The 21,574-nt window shown below is 57.5% G+C and overlaps 6 protein-coding genes across 6 annotated transcripts; 4 read left to right on the top strand and 2 right to left on the bottom strand.

Annotated features, from left to right (window-relative positions):
- Positions 1-3,392: 3,392 nt before the first annotated feature.
- VTJ83DRAFT_6101 (uncharacterized protein) lies at positions 3,393-3,960 on the top strand (the record flags this gene model as incomplete). Its single annotated transcript, XM_071012776.1, has 2 exons — positions 3,393-3,836; positions 3,892-3,960. The coding sequence occupies 2 exons, from the start codon at positions 3,393-3,395 to the stop codon at positions 3,958-3,960; spliced, it is 513 nt and encodes a 170-aa protein (XP_070865476.1).
- Positions 3,961-9,699: 5,739 nt separating this feature from the next.
- Positions 9,700-11,437, top strand: VTJ83DRAFT_6100 (uncharacterized protein; the record flags this gene model as incomplete). The annotated part of the gene is made up of 2 exons (XM_071012775.1): positions 9,700-10,200; positions 10,283-11,437. 2 exons carry the CDS (start codon positions 9,700-9,702, stop codon positions 11,435-11,437), a joined length of 1,656 nt encoding a protein of 551 aa, XP_070865475.1.
- A 2,370-nt stretch (positions 11,438-13,807) lies between these two features.
- Positions 13,808-14,956, top strand: VTJ83DRAFT_6099 (uncharacterized protein; the record flags this gene model as incomplete). Its single annotated transcript, XM_071012772.1, has 1 exon — positions 13,808-14,956. The coding sequence occupies one exon, from the start codon at positions 13,808-13,810 to the stop codon at positions 14,954-14,956; it is 1,149 nt and encodes a 382-aa protein (XP_070865474.1).
- Positions 14,957-15,405: 449 nt separating this feature from the next.
- VTJ83DRAFT_6098 (uncharacterized protein) lies at positions 15,406-15,980 on the bottom strand (the record flags this gene model as incomplete). The annotated part of the gene is made up of 2 exons (XM_071012771.1): positions 15,406-15,621; positions 15,759-15,980. The coding sequence occupies 2 exons, from the start codon at positions 15,978-15,980 to the stop codon at positions 15,406-15,408; spliced, it is 438 nt and encodes a 145-aa protein (XP_070865473.1).
- A 1,793-nt stretch (positions 15,981-17,773) lies between these two features.
- Positions 17,774-19,603, top strand: VTJ83DRAFT_6097 (uncharacterized protein; the record flags this gene model as incomplete). Its single annotated transcript, XM_071012770.1, has 1 exon — positions 17,774-19,603. One exon carries the CDS (start codon positions 17,774-17,776, stop codon positions 19,601-19,603), a length of 1,830 nt encoding a protein of 609 aa, XP_070865472.1.
- Positions 19,604-20,736: 1,133 nt separating this feature from the next.
- Positions 20,737-21,412, bottom strand: VTJ83DRAFT_6096 (uncharacterized protein; the record flags this gene model as incomplete). Its single annotated transcript, XM_071012769.1, has 2 exons — positions 20,737-21,261; positions 21,356-21,412. The coding sequence occupies 2 exons, from the start codon at positions 21,410-21,412 to the stop codon at positions 20,737-20,739; spliced, it is 582 nt and encodes a 193-aa protein (XP_070865471.1).
- Positions 21,413-21,574: the final 162 nt, after the last annotated feature.

The following is a 21,574-nucleotide window of genomic DNA, read 5'->3' as shown; positions in this document are numbered from 1 at the left end:
CTGGGGCACCGAGTTGTAGCCGGAACGGCCACCGCTGGCATCGAGCGGTTGTGGCACCGAGTTGTAGCCGGAACGGCCGTCGTTGTCATTGGGCGGCTGTGGCACCGAGTTGTAGCCGGACCGCCCATTGTCAGGGATTGCCAGAGCTGCGGCCGTGCTGAACATGGCCCAGGCGGTCAAGAGCTTGATCCAAGCGGTGGGGTGCATGGTGAAAGCGGTTGAGAGGTTGAGGAGATAAGACGAAGGAGGATTCCAAGACTGGGATGGTGCTTGTTGCAGAATACCTGAGCTGCTGAAGGTGATGGTCGCGCTGTATCTGGAAGAAGTCAAGAGGGAGACCAGCAGTACCACCTGGATATTTTATACCTGAAAGGTATGACGACTCACATCGTGTCCTTGTGCGATATTCATGCTTTCTTCGAGTCATCGCCTTGTACGACAGGTCAGGCACCAGAATTTCCCACCTCAAGAGCGAGGCTTTGCCCTCGACCCCAAGGAAAACAGGCACCACCACAGCCCCCATTCCACACACGAAGTTGCTTCAACAGGTCGTCCCCGAAGATAGCCATGAGACCTTGGCCCTGTGCCCCGCACGGAGCTCACAACATGTCAGCGCCGAGCTCAGCAAGCCTCACTCAGCGGCCGCATCGCTGGTGCTAGTGATGGAAGATGCGGCGCAGAGCCAACCAAAGTTCCGCGCCAGGTCAGCATATGACTGATGGCGGCGTGGCTGTACTGTGGTGCTGTTCGGTGCTAGCCGTTATGTGTCATGGTGCGGGTATCTCTAGCGAGAAATGCGACGCTGGAACTGTCCGGCCTGCAAGATAAAGCCGCAGGTGATGGTTGCAGCGCCTCGCGGACCTGCCCGGTGGGTAGCATTTCTGAATGTGCTAGCCGCCGCGCCAGACCTATGGGACGGTGTTATAATAGTTCCCGGGTGTATATCCTCAACGCCGGTAAGCTCGCAGCAGCGGCGATGATTGTGGCATGGTCAAAATCCCCTGAACGTGATGGCACGGATCAGCGACTTTGGTCACGGTGTCAGGCACGTCCCTGGATACTATTCGCACCATTCCATACCGTGAATAACGCGGCCTATTTCTGTACCACACTCGTGAGCACGCTCTGATTGGGTTGTACTTGTGTCAATGCAGCTTCCATACACAACCGGGGGAGAGCTTATGGCTCATGGAGAGAAGATAGCTATGGGTTATGTTTGGTTGGAATACCTGTTATACAGTGCGATGGAAAATGAAGTCAGAATACTTGATCATCGGATGCCGGCAAAGTTGAGGAGGGCCTAGGCATTGTAAGATGTCTCAGTGCCCTGGTACGTTCAGGTTCCTCTCACTGTTTGCCTCGCGTCCTTGTCCCACTACTGGTTGGTCAGTATAGGATTTCTATTACATGTACACTGATTAGAAATTACAATGCAGAGGCGTATCATTATTTACAGAGGTGTCGTCGGAAATATGGGTGCTTTTTTACGAAGAATAGTTGGGAGCTCTGAGGACTGCTATCTTCCTTTTAGACGCGACCCGGATGTTATGCACGAACTGAGGGTCAGATGAATAACGACGGGAGATGAGAGGAATACACGGTTACACCTCATCCATTGTTGCAGCTATTCTACATCCCTGGTGCCATGACTTCTAGGCGTTCCAACACGGTAGGCGTATGTTCAGGCAAAGCACGACACGCTTACGCTACCTGCAGCCTCCGGCCGACACCCGATGAACAGCCATTCGGAGGAATTCGAACGGACGACCGACCCCTTCCAGGGAACCAAGCGGCGACAGATCGTGAATACAAGACTGCCTGTTGGACATTGTTATGTGTATCTTTGCAGGAACGCCATATCAGAGGTCTGCGCCTCCACTGCGCATAAAAGCTCATGATGCTCCGCCAAGTTGCCCGGACAGAGCTGGTGGAAACCTCTATAAATAGCGGCTGGCCCTCCCCTGGCACTCATTGTAACCTATTAATGGCTAACGACGAAGGCGCCGACCGTTCCTGGGTGTGGTTATCTGAGCAATAATAGCGGGAAGGGCCATGAGCCCTTAAAGGCAACCGATAAAACGACGCATTGCTACATCCTGCTACGTCGTGCGGTGAGAGGACGGTCACGTCTCGGGGGCTGTCGATCAGCACTGGTTAGAAGCCATGTTTCAAATCGAAGGGCCTGTATACACAGTAATAAGGGTGTCAGAATAGCACTCGGTGGCGGAAGCCAGAATGGCTCATTGTAGAAATGGGTTCAGAGGGACCGCTTTGGGTGCAGGTATATAACATGAACGAGAATGGTGCTGGAAGAAGCAAGGCACGATACATCTGTAGCTGGCAACCCTTGCTAAATCTATCAAGATCGGATAGACGCTGGTTGTTGTTCCTACGATCTGGACCAAGGTACATTTTCCTCAACGACCTCAAGTCAGAACCCTAACCCTTGTACCAGAGCCTTTGTGATGCTGCTACGTGACTGATTGGCTGCCTGGTTGGAGCAGCTTGGCTCTTGAGTGAGCTGAAACGAGACTTGTGAGCCGAGTTCCGTTTCCTGCAAAGTTGGGTATTCCCTCAACATGAAAAAGAATAACAAGATGGAACGACATGATGTCGCCTCATTTCATCGAACAAGGTTTTCTGGAAAGCGTTGCGGGTCAGGGTTATTGAGTCCTTGAAGACAGGAGCTAGGACGTCATATCTGCCTCGCCATCCACGTTCCACCAACGGTTGGCAGGGTTGGTTGATCTCATGGCTGTGATGGCGTAGCGCCACCATCGTCATGCTCCAACAACCCCGCAATCATTACCGGGTCCTTAGGTGACGCTCAAACACCGGGCCACAAAGGCAGGTAAAAATATGTGCACCGCCAATGCCACCAACTGACCCGTACACCGATGGCAAACCGATGGAGTACCCAAACCGAAGTCTCCAGACCAATGGATTTTCAAAGGCTGGAATGCACGACTGGCAACCGAACGACATCGTACTGTGTACATGGTAAGGCTGCGGCTAGGTCGCCAGGCGCGTAGCTAAGCCAAACCCAGGCCTTAAACGTGCAAGCGCACCGCTGTGCCGCAGCAGTGGCTGATTCAGCTGACTTCCCTCGGCATTGTGCCACCCCTTGGCGGGCGGCACTGGGGCTGAGCCGGAGATCTAGATCGGTGCCTGATAAAGCCGGGCCACGCAGCATGATGTGCTAGCCATGAAATGCATTCTCTCTCGCGGTTCATCGAGCGTATTGTGTCTGAGGTCTGAAGGGAGCTTCTCAGAGTTGCAACACTGCCGCCCAGCTTCACGGGTACCAGTGTCGTGAAGTGTGGACAGAGAACCTCACGATCGTGTACTTGACCGGACCCCACCAAGATCCGGCCCCTTGGCTAAAATCAACCATGTTGCCTATCGGAGGTGTCTCCCTCTCGGCGCTGGACGCCAACGCGGTTTTCCTGGGCGACAAGACCATCAACAACCAAGACGTCTCCTCGCAATCCAAGGAGCAGCTGGAAGAACATCGGCAGCAGCGACGGCAGCAACACCCCGAGATCCTCCTTTACCCCGCCCCGCAATCATCAAATTGGTGGTCAGCAGCCACCTCATGGTTGTTCCCCTCCGCCAGGCCTGATCCCACGATGTCTTCTTGCTGGACTTATAACACCACGACATCCAACTTCGCCCCGGCCCCAACAACTCTCCGCGAACACGCCATCAGCATCCTCAATCCCACCCAGCATCAGCAGCAGCAGGTGGAGCAGCAGGAGGAGAAACAACGCCCGGCGGACCCAGGGCTCCTGCTATCTTCCCCAGGCCTGCTAGGAGCCAAGGAAAAGCAGCCAACGGTGACAGACCCAGCTGTCCTCGCAGAGGTGGCAAACGACTTTTCCGCGCCCCAAGCGGTCGAGCACAGGCGCTTGCAAACACGGCTGCGGCGAAGGCCCGGGGTGGACGCGGTATTGCTGGTAGCGGCGGTTGGGTTTTTGGTGTGGAAAGTAGGGGGTGGGTTATTTCTTTTCTCCGGGAGAGCGGTTGGAGAGGGGGAGTGGGATACGGATTCAGGCGTTTGGTGAGAGTAGAAGGTAGGTTTGTTGTGGTGGTGTTGTAGCTTAACCGGCTGGATTATTGGGGAAGTTTACCTAGAGGTTTGGACCAAGTCGGGTAGCTTAAGCATCAGGTTCGGGACTCTGAGTGCTAGTTCAACTGCTGGAAGTCAAGGAAAGCGGGTTGTTGTGTTGAGACGAATGTTAAGCGAGACGGTTCCGTCGGTGTATGTGAAAATGTAGATGTTGGGGTGTGGGTTGGTTTTGCCAGGATACACCAAACGATTTCAGGTCAGAGTTACTTTGTGGCCAATGTCAATGCGTTGTTTCGGAGGTATTGTGTTAGATTGTGGCCCCCGGGCATCAACAGATTCGTAGGCGTAACAACGCGACAACAAATCTTTAACAAACAGACGATTGATTCTCTAGAAGAAAAGGTCCTTGAAAAGAACGTGTAGCTAAGAACCTATATATACAAGGGTCTCGCTGTATAACTAAGCGAATGCTTCCTGGTGTTCCTGCCATCCTCCCGATGCTCCTGCCATACCATCTTCCCAGCGCTCCTACACACCAGTATCGGCCATGATCGTGGGTGGGGGCATGGTCTTCCAGGGGTGGTTTGGGGACATCATCCGAGTCCCTGGGAATGGCGTCTTCCATTCCTACGGAGTGGTGGCTACGCCCAGATATGGCTGCGGCGTCTCGAGCCCTTTGTCTCTTTTTGCGCTTGTTCTGGGCTACGGGGACGATTGTTTTGAACGGTTTGGGTTATCCAAGCCAATGTCGAAGTGGTGTCTGTTGTCTTGAATGCTCCGTAAGTTGTTGATGGCGAAAAGGGGCAAGAAGGTCAGTTGGTATGGGAGCTATGTGGTTACCCTGGTGTGGGACTGTCTGCGTGACGTCTGCTCCTGCAGCCGATCCTTCTCCTACACCCCTAGGCAGGTGTGGTCGGTTGTTGCTTGGAGGAAGGAGGCTTGTGATATCGGCTTGGAAGGTGTGAGATAGGCGGTCGGCTGGGAGACTGGCTATCAGCCCAGCTTACGTCGCCGGAGGCCTGTTGTTGATGGTGTTGTCGTATGCGCGCGCGCGCGTGGCTTTTCGTATAGTGATGTCACTGTATAATCAGGTCCCGGGTGTATCTACTAAGAATGGGACCCCGGGAATCGCCAAAACTTGCAGGGCCTCAGATGGTACAGTCAACAAGTCTCAGCAAAACGGCAATGTATTCTATGTAAGAGCTCAGAACGGAACTGCGGGGCCGAAGCCCATAAGGATGTGGTCACCCCCGGTCTGGGCCACCATGACTAAGCAAAGCTAATCTCTTGCACCTTCCACACCAGTGTTGTCTCGTCGGCTTGGGCTCATCGAAAGGAGGCAGACGTGTTTCGAAAAGACGATATCATCCATGTGCTGCAGCTAGGCCTGCTCTTCCAAAAGTCCTTCACTCATCCATTACCTCCCCATTTTGACGTCATTAGCCGTTCAAGTGTCAGGTCAAACCCATGTGACCAAGACCACGCGCTTCATTCCGTCATTCCTCTGATCCATGTCTGTGACATGACTCAAGCGGCCTCCATTTTCCACACCCAGCTGCGTCCTGGGTTCAGACCGGCAGTTGGAACAAAAAGCAAGACAAGTTACCGAATTACCGGATCGAAAAGGATGGGAAGAGTCCTCGGGTCCGGGCCCGGACCCGCTCCCCGCAAACCTCAACAAAACAAAAAGAAAAAGGAAAAACCAAAAAAAAAAAAGATGAAAGAAAAGAAAAACACAATTAAAGGAACAGAGTGAAAAGAGAACAAGTGAAGATAATAAAAGAAGAGCGATATGCTCATCTATGGGCACCCAAGGCGCACAGAAACTAGCGAATGTAAATGATGTTACTAATTGCAACACCTATAAGGCCGTTACGGGGTCGGTCTAATGAACCATAGACCTTCACTCTGGTGTCATCTGACGTTGCCACCATATAATAGTACGTATTCCTGGGCCTGGGTTATTTGTTACATCTTAGTGACTGATGTGAATGACCGGCAACCCCTGAAAGCCATGCCAGGGAGAAATCAATAAAGCACTGGTCTGGATTCTTACTGGCTTCGATCTGCCATTTGGATACCTATGTTGCTACGATGCAAACCTCCGTTCCGAAAACAAGCACCACCCTTGGCAGTTGCCAAGTTCTCCCTTCCCACGGCCCTGGGATCATCCATCTTCGCTAGGCGTGGCTCTAAGGTAGTAGTGTAGCTCGCCCTACAGGAGATGACATGGGCTTATGGCATGGCAGATCGGCCTGACCGTCAGTGGTGGCTGATCTTTAATGAAGCCTTAATGGTACCTGACCAGCCGCAGCCGGCGTCATCGTCAATTCTAAGGGCTGCCGTAATGCGTTGGATATAGGCTGCGCCTCAGACCCGCGCGTTCATATAACAGTCAGCACAGCAGTGGACGATTTTCCTCAGGACGATGCACATGAGACTGTCGCCGCCATGTCTTGCCGTCAACACGTTCACACCATCCCCAGAATCGACACGCCACCCGAGCAAGGAAGAAAGACATTCACGTGTCCGAGCCAAGTGTCGTGCAAAAGTTCCCATGAACTGATCTGGCAACCGCTGAGGTTTTGACCGCCAACTCTCAAACGGCCGACGACTTTCTTCGGCCACATGATGCATATTTTGTCGTCTGGTGCGGAGACTTTCGGGCCGACCCCAGGGGCCAGGGGGTCCTTGGGTGCGGAGTTGGGGTTGGTGCCATCGGCCCCCGTGGGCATGCGGGACGCCGATGCAACGGTACGGGCCCTGTTTTGTCGATTGTTGCGACTCAGGGTTCCAAAACCTGCAACCTCGTCTTTTTTCTCCCTGAACGCCTCCACGTTCTGGCTCGCTATCGAGGACATCCCGTACGGGAAGCGTACTGCGTACGCCATGGCCGGGACTGGGTATGCTGTCGTACCCATCGCTGGGCACCTCGCTTACCGTGGCACCGGGCACGTAGGGCCGTGACACTGGGGATGTGTGGGACGTGACACGGGCCCAGCGCTGGGGGCGGCGAACGTGAGCTGCGTGCTGCTGCAGGGCCTGGAAGCTTGACGCGCCGCACGTACAGACGCGGGCGGTAGCGCCAACCAAACGGGCCGGTTACAACGGAAGGCGAGGCGAGGCGGTTGTGCCGAGGGCGGTGCCGATGACGCTGAGCGTGCGGCGTTTGGCCCCGAGGCGAGGCGGTCAACAAAGAGGCAGAGGCGTTCGCGCATTCGAGACGCAACGATTATTCGCCTGGCATCAGAAGGCAACTTGTCGAGGGCTCACGGGCGAGAGGCTCCGGGGAATATCCGGGAAACCAGGGGCGGACACGAGGAATCGCGTTCAGCACCACTTTACCTGCGATATCCGGGCAGCCAGCGTGGGTGCATGGTCCAGAAAAAGATGGAAATGAGCTTTGCCATGGTGGATCCAAGCCGCAGTGGTGCTGCTAGGCCCAACTGCTTGGGACACAATCAAGCCGCAGATGTGATTGCGATCGATCTAGAACTCGAGAGGGGGTATCCCCGTCGAGACACAGGAGAGCTGGGACCAGGCTCGACCCGAGGTTCCCCGAGACCATCCACATCGCAGGTCAAGATTCTCTACTGTGTAGTGAAGAATTGCCCCCGGCGATCTTCTTCGAGCTTGAAGCTGTGGGGACCCCAGAATTAGCACGGACGCCGCGCCCAGCAAGAGACCCATAAACGGACCGTTTTTAGCCGGAAAGTCCTTGCATGCCTTTGGTCAACCATCTCCACAGGCCACATGCTAAGTATCCCACGGATGTCGAGGGGGACCTCGGCGCCGGGGGACTCGCCGGCGCGATGCACGCCAATGCTTCGAATGCTTCCACGCACCACGCAGAATCGAACCGGAGGCTTGGGAGTGGGCCAAGCGCCGTAGCTGCCCCTGGGCTGGCTGGCGTCGGAGGCTGAAAACCCAGGTGCCTGGCGCAAGCGAAGGGCCTCCGAGTATTGCCGCTGGAAGAGCCGAATGGTGCCGTGGGGAAGGTTTGCCAGGGGGGGAAAGCAGCGCCGATGAAGCTTTCACCGAGTACACAGTAGTTTAGCGTAGCGCTATTGAGTGGCCACCGAAGCTTAACGCAAGGAATAGGCGTGGTGTGATGTGCACCACGCTGTCGTCATGCCTTTGGAAAGCGTGCGCGCCCGCCGCCTCAAACATTGGACTCCTAGCGCAGATGGGATCCGGATCCGGCGCCGGCAATCGGGGTCGGGGGGAGGTCGATATCCAAAAAAGGAAACAAAGTCTCAGATCCAGGGTACGGCTTGAGCAGGTGGGTTAGGTACTAACGAGGAACACCAGAGGTCACGATGGATTCCCATCGTACGCAAACAGCCAATAGCTGACGCCTGGAACATCAATGGAGCTGTCAGGAGACCTCATCCTTCAAGGATTCGGGATCCATCGGGGGGGTTTGTAGGTTTTGTTGGTTGCTTGCAGACTTGTTGGTTGTCTTGCCTCCCGTCCTCGGGCATGCATGGATATCTGTAACGTTACCGTATGGTACCGCGCGGCGTAACCGACCTCGGGAAGCGGTTCCCTTCTCCCTGTTGGTTCGCGAGCGCCCTTGTGTGCAACCCTCCACGGGGCAAAAACAGTTACTTTGACGAATCGAGGACCGGATCTCGGGACGAGATCGAGGGGGGAGGGGGATGCAGTGCGCCGGACCGACTCGGCCAATTTGCAGGAACCGCTCAGGTTCGTCAAGACGGTCTCATGGCGGCCGCTTGGATGCATGCCGCTCATTCCACAACCTACCACGCCCGCTTGTTCTCTGGCGAACAGAGCCGGCCTTCCCCAGCATCCGGGGGGATCTGGTATCTGGAGGTCGCGGCATCGTTCGATGGTCTGGGGAATCTTGCCCCTGCTATCGTGATAGTTCTCCTCCAGGGCTGGGGGATCGGGGGTCTCGAACGGCGGCGGGGCGGGGGGGGGCAAGATCTCCATCTCTAGGCTGGACGTCGACCCCAAGGGCCTCGTCGGTGATGGTGAAGCAGGGCAATGGTGTAACTATCGCATGGCTTTCGCCAGGGCGTGGGTTCCAGGTTGCCAAGATCATGACCGACCGACCAGGGACCCCGAAGATTCTCGGCGGTATTGTGCAGGGCCCCCATCCCGCGGGGAGAGCCTAGGACCCCACAGCGCCCCTCTGCTTCAGGCCAAAAACACACTCGATCCGGCGAGACAACGGCGAAATACCCCCGGGCACACCCTTGCCAAGCCGGGGTTGTTGGACCCGCCCGGCGCGTTTGACTGGTTGGGTCATCTCCCATGTCTTTCCCTTACAACCAAAACCGCAACATGGAACCTCCGTTGCCGTCCTCTACGACGCATCCTTCCATGCGCATACACCTCTTCTCTTGTTCCTTGCGGGGTTGCAAACGGTTTTTGTTCTACTTTTGATGTTCCAGCTGCCACCAACCAAAACCCCGGTCCGCTCGTTAACGATTTCTCGACCTCCGCGTCCCACCACCGAGCGGCAGCTTGTATAATACCAAGCGCCGTCCGCCCGCCCTCTTCCATTTTTCGTCGATCCTTCCCTCTTGTTTTCCTCACTCCTCTTCCACCGTCCAGTCGCCCATCCAACACCGGACAAGCTGGGACTCGGGAAAGGTCATCCAATGTCGGACCACGAAACCAAGGAGGCCGGCTCCGTGCCGGACGTCGCCCACGTCGGCAACCTCCAAGGCACCCAGGATGTCGAGCGCATCGAGGCGCCCGTCACCTGGAAGGCCTACCTGATTTGCGCCTTCGCCTCGTTTGGCGGCATCTTCTTCGGCTACGACTCGGGCTACATCAATGGCGTCCTGGGCTCCCGCATCTTCATCGAGCAGGTCGAGTACGTCGGCGCCAAGGCCATCAGCGAGTCCAAGACCTCCCTCATCGTTTCGATTCTCTCTTGCGGTACCTTCTTGGGTGCTGTGATCGCCGGTGATGTCGCCGACATGATCGGCCGCAAGTGGACCGTCATTGCTGGCTGCCTCATCTACATCGCCGGTGTCGTCATCCAGATGTTCACCGGCATGGGCGACCCGCTCGGCCCTATCGTCTCCGGCCGTCTCATTGCTGGCTTGGGCGTCGGTTTCGAGTCTGCCGTCGTCATTCTCTACATGTCCGAGATTGTAAGTTCACGTCGCCATGTCGTCGCCAAGACATCTCGATGGACGTTGGGCTAACGATGAATTCTTTTTTCCCCCCCTCAAGTGCCCTCGCAAGGTTCGTGGTGCCCTTGTCGCCGGCTACCAGTTCTGCATCACCATCGGCCTAATGCTGGCGGCCTGCGTCGTTTACGCCACCGAGAAGCGCACCGACACGGGCTCGTACCGCATCCCCATCGCCATCCAGTTCGCTTGGGCGATCATTCTCGCCGGTGGTCTCGCCTGCCTGCCCGACTCGCCTCGTTACTTCGTCAAGAAGGGCATGCTCGACCGCGCCACGGAATCGCTCTCGCGCCTGCGTGGCCAGCCCCGCGACTCGCACTACATCCAGATCGAGCTCGCCGAGATCGTGGCCAACGAGGAGTATGAGCGCCAGCTGATCCCCTCGACCACCTGGCTGGGCAGCTGGGCCGCCTGCTTCAAGGGCTCCGTCTTCAAGGCCAACTCGAACCTGCGCAAGACCATTCTCGGCACCTCGATGCAGATGATGCAGCAGTGGACCGGCGTCAACTTCATCTTTTACTACTCGACCCCCTTCCTCAAGTCCACCGGCGCCATCGAGAACAGCTTCCTCATGTCCATGGTCTTCACCATCATCAACGTCTGCTCCACCCCCATCTCCTTCTGGACCGTCGAGCGCTTCGGTCGCCGCAGCATCCTCTTCTGGGGTGCCCTGGGCATGCTCATCTGCCAGTTCCTCGTCGCCGTCATCGGTGTCACGGTCGGCTTCAACCACACCTACGCGGCCCCGACCGTCGCCGACCCGGGGCGCACCTTGGCCCAGAACGTCCCGGCCGTCAACGCCCAGATCGCCTTCATCTGCATCTTCATCTTCTTCTTCGCCTCGACCTGGGGCCCCGGTGCCTGGATCCTCATCGGCGAGATCTTCCCTCTGCCCATCCGCTCTCGCGGCGTCGGCCTGTCGACGGCCTCCAACTGGCTGTGGAACACCATCATTGCCGTCATCACTCCCTACATGGTGGGTGAGGACCGCGGCAACATGAAGTCCTCCGTCTTCTTCGTCTGGGGTGGTCTCTGCACCCTGGCCTTCATCTACACGTACTTCTTCGTCCCGGAGACCAAGGGTCTGTCCCTCGAGCAGGTCGACAAGATGATGGAGGAGACGACCCCCCGTACCTCGGCCAAGTGGAAGCCGACCACAACCTTCGCTGCCCAGGTGACCCAGAAGCAGGACGCTTAGAGCGGTTGCACAAGCGTGCGACGTCGGCGGGCCGCCTCGTCCGGCCGTGTGGCCCCGCCAGAAGGCTGGGATCTTGGGTATCGCTACGGGGTTGGGACCGCGTCAGGTCGCGCATGGGTCACGGAGAGGCTTCTGTCTGCGGGTTGGCATGAAGGCGTTTGTGATGGGGGGGTGGGAGGATTTACGGTGACGATGTTAAGAGTATATCACAGGGACTCGGGATGAGATAGGAGAAACTTCCTTTGCATTTCTTTTTCTTTTTCTTCACTTCATCATCGCTCCAGGTTGATACTTGGATCATGTAAATATGTGCCTAATGACTCGTCATCTCGAGATTCTCTGTGCTGATTCCCCCTCGCGCTGTGGTGATGATACTCGCCATTCGCACTTTCGTCGCGGGCCGGCCGACCGGCCAGACGAAAAAATGAAGGCCGAAACGGGGTCGACTCGCCACCATGTCTCAGCATCTTTTCTCGTGGCTTGATGATGCTTGACTGCGACGTTGCATCGTCGTTTACGAGCCGTCTCTGCTACGTACTAGTAACAAGCCAACATCGCCGGTCCGTGGCGACTCTCGGACGCAACGAGCGCCACCGCGCTAAGATACGTCGTTCTCGAATGAAGTTCATGTAAACACGGGACACGGATCCCCGCCCGGCTCGATGTCTCAGACTGCTATAAGCAGCCGCCAAATCGCTGATGCACACCGCCCTTCTTCTCCTGTCAATCATTCCGCCGTCATTGCCTCATCTCTGCTCCGACGGTTGCACAGCATGTCATACGGTTGGGCTCTGACGCGGCTGGTCGCCAACGCATGCAAACGGAGGAACCGGAAACGCAGCGCAGCTGAGACACTGGCTGTTTGAGTCAACTGGCATCTCCGCTTGCTGTTCCTGCTCTGAAGACAAGCAACGTTGTCTTGTTTCGTTGACGTTGAAGGGTTGATCTTGGGACGCATCGGGAACCCTGGCTAGGGGCTGCAGATTGGGATCCACAGCCTGCGAAAGCCCGAGGGCGAGCGTGCATCTGATTGATCGATCCCTCCCCGATCGGGCAAGAAGCTCGAGCCACCCCAAGTTTCCTCAAGGCACGTGGCGCACAGCTGGCCGACAGGGCTTGCCGGTCAAGGCGTGGTCTTGGCGCTTGGCAACCGCAGCCACAGCCGGCGCCGACCGCCGCCGACCGCCGCCGACAATCGCCAATCAACTGCCGGCGTTGCCCAGGACGCGCTAGCGCCACTCCTTGACCTCCTTGACGTCGCTTATCAAGCCACTCCCGCGCTTCCAGGTTTATTTTTCCCTTCGGCATGTCTGGCCGGGTTCTCTTGGTGGCCTAGCGACCGTTGCCGCGTAAAAAAAACACACACACAAAAAAAAGGGATGGGGCAGGCTAGGGACCTAGCTACCTGGACCAAGGCAATAAGGTAACCAACTATGCGGAAGATCTGACGAGGCGTTGACCATCCAAGGTGCTTCGTACCTATATACCTATTTCTTTCCAGTATGAATCAGGGACTAGCTGCCACGGGAAGCGTATTGAACTCCCAAGGCCCCTTGGTCCGGCAACCTCCGCTCCAAAACGCACTGCCGTGCATGAGGGGAATTTGTTTCCCCGACGCGCCGCGTGTGCCCCGCAGCTTGGCTCCATCGCGGTCGCTGTCGCCGACCCCATGCAGGTGGATTTTGCTGCCACTTCCCCGCACCAGCTGAGGGATGACGACGCAGCGATCGGCGAGGAACTCCAAGCTTCTTCACTGCCGTGGGCGGCACAGAGCCCCTCGGAACGAGGTCCATTGCAGAGCCTTTTAAGCGGGAGAATACATAGGGCCAGGGGGTGGCGCGGCGGCTGCAAGCAGCCCCCCCAATCCAGGAGGGAGCATGAAATGCGAGGAGGATGCGTTCTACAAGAGGTGGATGCACGTGGTACGACCAGGACTACCCCAGGCACGGCAGTGACGACGGTTCCATGGAGCCGCGGGGTCAACGGAACTTTTTGAGTAATCAGGACACAGTAAAGTACCTCAACCCGTCGGCATATATTTCTTCGTAGACTACGTGTCTCTCCCGCGTTACCCATTCCGCCTAGCTTGCTCCTGTTGTGCGACGACCTTGACCTTGTCTGGATCAACCGCTCCCCCACCTGCCAACAGCAGCTTGTAGCTCCGACGTGCTGGATCCTCTCGACTCCTTCCGGGCTTAAAGATCCTGTCGCTCACCGCTCCGTGTCTTACCTCTCCAAACCCCCCCCCCCCCCCCCCCCCCCCCCCAAGAAACGAGAGCCACAACAACGACGACGACGACCACCGCCACCACTACCACCACCACCACCACCACCACCGCCGCCGCCGCCGCCGCCGCCGCCACCGCCACCATGCCTCTCCCTCCCGGCGTCTACCGCGCCGATCACGTCGGCTCGTTCCTCCGCCCCAAGCCCATCCTCGACGCGCGCGAGACGCTCGACGGGCCCAACCCCATCTCCGCCGCCGACCTCCGCAAGCTCGAGGATGAGCACATCGCCACCGTCGTGCGCAACCAGCTCGCCAGCGGGATCCGCGCCGTCACCGACGGCGAGTTCCGCCGCGCGTGGTTCCACCTCGACTTCCTCCAGCACCTCGCCGGCGTGGAGCGGACGGGCAGCCTGTCGTCGACCAACGTGACGACCCACGGCGTGACCCCGCCCAAGATCGCGGTGGTGGGCAAGATCGGACACCCCAACGCGATCCAGGTCGACGATTACAACTACGTCGAGTCGGTGCGCAAGGAGTCGGAGCTGGCCGCCACGACCACGACCAAGGTGTGCATCCCCAGCCCGACCATGGTGCACTTCCGCGGCGGGCGCGAGGCCATCTCCCCCGAGGCGTACCCCACGCTGGAGCCCTTCTTTGAGGACCTCGTCGCCGCCTACCAGGCCGAGATCAACGACCTCTACGCCGCCGGCTGCCGCTTCGTGCAGCTCGACGACACCAACCTGGCCTACCTCTGCGACGAGGGCATGCGCGCCGAGGCGGCCAAGCGCCACGGGGCCGACCCCCAGGCCCTGACCAAGCAGTACGCCGCGCTCATCAACAAGGCGGTGAGCAAGCGGCCCAAGGACATGATCATCGGCATTCACCTCTGCCGGGGCAACTTCCGCAGCCAGTGGTTCGCCCAGGGCGGCTACGAGCCCGTCGCCGAGGTGCTGTTCCGCGAGCTCGACGTCGACGTCTACTTCCTCGAGTACGACGACGCGCGGTCCGGCGACTTCTCGCCCCTGCGCTTCCTGCCCGAGAACAAGGTCGTCGTGCTGGGCGTCATGAGCAGCAAGAAGGCCGAGCTGGACGACAAGGACGAGGTGATCCGGAGGCTGAAGGAGGCGGCGACGTACTGCCCGCGCGGCCTGGACCAGCTGTGCCTGTCGCACCAGTGCGGGTTCAGCTCGACGGTGGAGGGCAACGAGCTGACCGAGGAGCAGCAGTGGGCCAAGGTGAGGTTGGAGGTGGAGATTGCCAAGGAGATTTGGGGCGAGGATCTGTCCAAATAAATAGCTATTAGCGGTTGGGTGAGAGAAGAGGAGGAAAAAAAAAACAATCCGTTCAACATGTGATACCCCGGCCTGTCTTCAACAGCTAGCATGAGCAAAGAATTGGACGTCATGATGCAAACAACACAGGTGTCAAAGAAGAAAAAAAAAAAAAGAGATGAGCCGGCATAGCGGTGGTAGGGAATCCCGTGGTGCTCGTTCAGGCCGACGTAGGACTCTGCCCAGGCACACAGGCTTGCTTGCAATATCAACCACCAGGCACAAGCAGGAACCTAATGAGACCAGCGATTTGCGTGGCTGTTTTTGTGTCAAATCTCCGCAATGTCTATGTCTTGTATTCTTCCCCCCCTACGGCCCCCGTCTAAAAGTGAAGCGCATGCAATAATGCCGTCCCAAACGCCCCGTCAAACCACTGGCATGTTGTTCCTCTTCCTCTCAGATCGCCCGTCTTAGACCCACCGCCACTCTCCGTAAATGACGCCGATACCAAGGTCGGCAAGACGCTGGAAAGCGGACGGGCTGAGATCCAGGCCCCCCGGAGGGCAGCCAGGGCAGCGGTCGACAATGGCGACGTCGGTTATGCGGCCTTGGTAAGAGATGCGGACCCGACGACCGCACTGGGTGTTCCTGTTCGGGTTGCCGTTGGGAGTGTGCGGATCAAAGTCCTGTTAGGTCGTCGATGACGGCGTTAGCTGCCCGGAGAGGCTTTGAGGAGGATGGGTGACATATAGGGGGTTGGGGGGGGGGGGGGGGGTGTGCCATAACGATGGACAAGTAGCACAGATCTACCGAGAAAACTTACGGCGTAGCTCAGAGCAGCGACAATGTCTCCATCGCCATTGTAAAGGCCGCAGGCACCCAGACCAGGGTGAAACCAGGTGATCTTGCTGTTCCTGAGGATTCCCCCTTCGGCTTGGGGGTCAGGGCCAACACGGGTTTCCTTCGTGGGAAGGACCGTGGCTTCGCCCACGGTGGCGCCCGAGGCGGCCAGAAGGAGAAGAGAGAAGAAGGTCTTGGTGAGCATTGTGACGATGCTGGCGACTTGCGTAGGAGGGGCTGGCTGTCTTCGTTGCGGTGGGCGGCTCTTCAACGGTTAAGAACGCTCAATCGCGAGAGTGAAGAAATGATTGAGTGGTTGGTGGGAAAGATGGAGAGAGAGGTCCGGTGCTGGAAAAGAGTAGGGCTTCTTTATAAGTGGAAAACGTTCCACGTCACGTTTTGATATCAGAGTCTTGAACCTAAACCGAAAGCCCAAAGGGTTGTTCAAGTGGCGCCATCTAGAACCGTTTTCTTTTCTTCTCTGCTGACCAGATTGCTTCAGAGCCCATGTGTCTCGACCAGCCTTTGTTTGCGCCACGTTATCATGCCTTCCAGGGCTTCTATGTTTCCCGCGCCGCAAGTTGCCTGGGGTTGTCAAGGCTTGTCAGGCTGCTGACCAGCAGCAGCAAACCCCGACCCCGTGGACAATTAACGTCACAGCCATTGTGGCTTGCTAGACACTTGGTGGAAGCTATTTACAAGGCATTGACGCAGGAATGAATAGATGTTGTGCCACCCGACCCCGTATCTTCGTTGCTTTTCATTGACTCGGACCGTTCATGGGCTTGGCTGGCTGGAGTGACAAACAGGCCATTCGTTGGTCAAGTCATCGAGAAAACGTACCTGAACCTTGTCTTGCCCTGGCATGTCTGGGATCTGGGGTGGTTCCGAAGGTCAAGAGAGTCGGTGCTGGATCCGACATGCAGTTGAACCACGCAGTCTAGCCGTTGTGTGGTGTTACAAGGTAGCGGCTAGTATCACCCGGCCTGCAACGGCTAGTTTGACGTATAGGTGTCTGGGAGCAGACCTGAAGTCTAATTACGTCTGATATAGTGTCACATAGTTGTCCATTCTCCCAAAGTCTTCAGCAATGGATCCAGCGCGTTCCGATGGCTTCGGCTCGGGCCCTGGGCCGAGGCCGAATGTGGTGGTTGTTATGCGGATGAAGGACGCAGAGGCGTGCTGGACCGCACGCAATGCTTCTGGCGTGATGGAGTGGTAGCATTCTTGAAACCACCGACGCCAGTCGAGTCAACATCATGGCAATGCTACAAAGTTCATCTGGACTGTATCAATGAGGATTCTCATTTCTGAGGGGCTATTTGTTTACTTTGGAGCTCGCCCCTGAAGCGTGAAGGAGATCTCCCAACGTAAACTCCATAACAGGGAACTATTAGCTCCCACATTCATTATTTCAATCTCCAATCGCCATGTAACGACGCATCGATACTATCACCTCTCTATTCGCCGTCATCGATGTGGAGGTGTTACGACAGGGAAGCAACACCCCGGCATCCGCTCCGAAGCCATTCCGACAACAGAGCGATTCCTCTGCCATGTCCTAGATCTGGTGGATGACATGGAAGTACTGCCGTCAATAGGTGGCTGCTTGTAGTTGTGTGTGAGCTGTAGGTCCTTCGCATGACATGCACTCCCGGGCCCGTTGTCCGGATTAAGCAGGTCAGTAAGATGCGAGCGACGCTAGAGCAGAGGCGTTCCAGAAAAGGCGTAGCTTGCTGGAGTGGGGTGACGCACGCGACGTGAGCCAACAAGGCTGCTGCAGGGCAACGTTAATTAGTTACCTAGTTAGTTATTGGCAACGTTCATTGACTTTTACAGGATCCGGAACCTGTCAGACAGCTCACGAAACATTGCTGGGGCCAAGAGACTTCTTCCCTTCTTTCTCCCAAGTGGGGACATCACAGTTGCGTTGACGTCTGTCTTCACCTTGGGATCTATTCTCGAGCATCGAAACAGGTTGGTTATGTTGTCTTCAAAATGGATTGCGAAAAGCAGGTCTTGAAGGGCATCAGCACGCCCGAAGCAAGGCGTTGCACAACCCAGCACCCCAACCGCGACACATCGCAACGCACGCCCTTCCAGCTCATCATGGACGGCCTCCTTGTAGGCGCCCTCTGCCTCGTCCTCGGGCGGTCTCTCGTCCACGCCATCCCCCATGGCACCTCCATCCACCCCGGAACCGTGACCTACCCAGGGGAGTCCATCGCCTGGACTCCCTGCGGGACGATCGACAACCGCGCCCTCGAGTGCGGCAACGTTACCGTCCCCATGGACCACTTCAACGCCACCAACAACCTCCCGGACAAGAAGCACTTCACCATCGCCATGGTCCGCCTCCGCAGCCCTGACCCCAACGCCACCAAGACCATGCTCCTCAACCCCGGCGGGCCGGGCGGCTCGGGCACGTCCCTCATCTACACCCATGGCGCCGAGCTGCACACCATCCTCGGCGACGGCCCGGGCACCCCGCACCTCCTGGGCTTCGACCCGCGCGGCATCAACATGTCGACGCCCCGCGCAACCTGCATGCCCCCGGAGGCCTTCCAGAACGCCGACCTCGGCCGCGATCTGCGCGCCGTGGCGTCCTCCATCCGCAACAAGAAGACGGTCGACGACAGCGGCGAGCTCTGGGCCTGGACGCGCGCCTGGGCGCAAGCGTGCGCCGAAGCCCTCGGGCCGCACGCCGCCTACATCAACACCCCGCAGACGGCCGCCGACATGGTCGCCATCCTCGACGCGCTGGGCCAGAAGGGTCTGTACTACTGGGGCTCCAGCTACGGCACGTTGCTCGGGCAGACGTTCGCGACCATGTATCCCGAGAGGGTGGAGCGGGTCATCATCGACGGGGTCGTGAACCAGGTGGATTGGTATACCGAGCCGTTGCACGCCGAAAGGATGACGGATACCGCGAGGGTGCTGGAGGGGTTTGCGGAGGAGTGCGTGAAGGCCGGCAAGGAGAGGTGCAAGCTGGCGGAGATGGCGGGGACGAAGGAAGAGCTGGTGGACGTGGTCTTGAAGGGGGTCGAGAAGCTCAAGGAGGATCCCGTCGGGGTGTACGTCAACAGCACGGTCTATGGGGTGCTCGACGGGTGGAAGGTGATGAGCAACGCCCTGTTCCCGGCGCTTTACAAACCGGCGGTCTGGGGAGATGTGGCGGAGGCGCTGGCGGCGCTCTTCAACGGCGACGCAAAGCCGGCGTTTCTGGCGTTTGGCCGGGCCGGCGCGTTCGAATCGATCATAGACGGGTACAAGTTCGTCGCGTTCAACGACGGCGTGTCGGGTCCGGAGCGGTGGAACGTGTCCACCCGCCACGAGCTTCTTGACCTTTTGGTGCCGTTCTTCAACAGGTCGATCTTTGGTGACATCCACCTCGACGTGTACTTCTCGAAGCAGGCGTGGGCAGTGCCAAAGACGCACACGTACGAGCCGCGCAGCAAGGTCCACACGGCGCACCCGCTGCTGGTGCTCACAACGACGTACGACCCCGTGTGCCCCCTCGTGTCGGCACAGAAGGCCAGCGCTGCGTTTGAGGGGTCTCGAATCGTGGAGGTCCAGGGGTACGGTCACTGCTCGCTGGCCGTGCCGTCGACGTGCGTCGCGCGCCACGTGAGGGAGTACGTTCGTCACGGCAAGCTGCCCAAGGAGGACGTGAAGTGCGATGGGGATGGGAACCCGTACTTTGCGAAGCCGGAAGAGACCCTGTCCGTGCTTCAGGCTATGGCGCAGAATGAAGAGGAACAGCGAATCCGCTCGGCCCAGCTCAAGCTCGCCAGGGACGCCTGGCCAGGGCCATGGAGGCATCTCTAATCAGAAGCTGTTGGAGACGAAAAAGCTCAGCTTGGAATGTCATGTTATATCACCAGGCACCTTCTTCACGTCCGCTTTTCGTTGAGTATCAATTGATAGTTTAAGAACCAGACCTCCGTTCACCGTTTCGCAAACACCAAGGAAATACGCAGCGATGCATGGTATTATCATCGCCAATCCGTTGCAGTCGACCAAGTCTTGGTTTGGGGCTGCTGTCGTTCATCTCATGGTCGCAGTCAAGGCAATGCCTGAACTTGAAGAGCACTGTTGAAAATGCCATCGCCAATGTGCTAGGGGAGCCTTGTTCCCACATTCCTCTCTTCCATCATCATTGTCGGCTGCCGAATCTGCTACGTTACCATGTAATACCTGCTTCCCGCAGATCATATTCCCTATATAGCTCAGGGATTCTCCGCTTGTCTTGCTCCAGGGCGTTGAGAACGCTAAAGAGGCGCGCTTCGAGGTTCACTCCGTCAAACAGACTGCCCCTGATGCACTCACCGACAGCGCTGTAGCAGTGAAAACCCCCCAAGATCATGACGCTGCCCAGCCGTTGCGTTGCTGCCTCGTAAGCAGCTGCGTAGTCCGGTAAGCTCCAAAATGGCGAGTAAAAGCTTGCGAAATAATTCTTGGCAAAGACCCTGCCGGTGATAACTTCGATCAGAGCCATCCCCAGGGCCAGCATCCTTGTGTTGACTTCCATCCCGGATGAACGGTCCTGCGGGCTGCGCCTATGGGCCGACGAGGAACTCGGGAAGGCGGTCAGGATAAATGCGTCGCGGTATGAGGTGATGCCGTTCCGTTTGAGAAGGAAGATAGCATCCAGCGTTGGGAGATTGCTAGTCCATGCCGTATCGTGGAGCTGGATCATAGCCGAGGTGATACCCCAAGCCAGTTCGATTTTGTCGTCATAAAGAAGGGGTTGGGCTGCTGAATGTTGGCTCGTAAGGGCCTCTCTCAATGATACCAGGCTCCAGTCTGTGGCAGCACCTATCGTTTCCGAAGCGCATACCTCGAGACCGGCTCGGGGCCAGGTGACGAAGTCGTCCGGGAGGCGACCGTAGCTTTCACCCGGCTCCAGCGCTGGGCTTTTTCGAATCGTTGCGCAGAGGTCCAATATCTTTGCTGTTGAATTACCAGGGGTAGGACGGGATCGTCCATAGCTCCAGGCCCTCGTCATTCCGACCTTGTTGCCCGTGTGGAAGGAGATCTTCTTCCACACCTGTCGCATCTCGGGGGGGGGAGACGTCGTCGACCGGCACCATCGTGGGGAAAGAGATGGCTGCGGGAATCGTCCAGATCATCGGCCGGCAAAGCATCTCGGAACGGTTAGACGCCTGGTAAAGATGATCGATGTCTTGTGTCTTGACGAGTCCGAGGCCCACGTTGTGGAGGTCGGGACACTGGCATGCGATGGAATCCGTCAATGAGCGCGAGAGGTCCTTAGCAATGGTTTGTACAGATCTGTGGGCCTTGAACGCGGATCGACTTTGCCGACCTTCCTCCAGCTCCACGTTGAGATTGACCAGGCTTTCCAGGCTGGAAACCCCGTCTCGAAGACGCCGGAGGATATCATCGAATTGGCTTTTCCGGAACATGAAGACGAACCGCACCACAACGCGTGGGACAGAAGACGGCACTTGAGATGTCTGAAATGCCTGCGAGAAACATTAGCTTGATGCTGATTATTACCTAGGCGCATACGACGGCAGCGGAGGCTGCTCGGATGGCGTCTTTTGTAAGAATTATTACCTTGTCGTCATGGTTCAGACCTAGCTTTTGTTTCAGTTCATTCACGGCCTCCAGCATATCTGCCAGGCTTTCGGAGAAGACCCTTCCGGATCTTGACAGCCGAACATCGATTCTGTAGCGCAGCTCGGGGTCACGCCATGCGTCACTCAGCGGATCGGCGATGAGGGCCTCGATCTGCGTGTTGGGTACGATGCCAACCAGCAGCTTTTCGCAGACATT

Source organism: Remersonia thermophila, chromosome 5 (assembly GCF_042764415.1).
Source record: "Remersonia thermophila strain ATCC 22073 chromosome 5, whole genome shotgun sequence".
Lineage (NCBI taxonomy): Eukaryota > Fungi > Ascomycota > Sordariomycetes > Sordariales > Chaetomiaceae > Remersonia > Remersonia thermophila.
The sequence above is the reverse complement of the archived record's forward strand: the minus strand, read 5'-3'. Positions and strand labels throughout refer to the sequence as shown.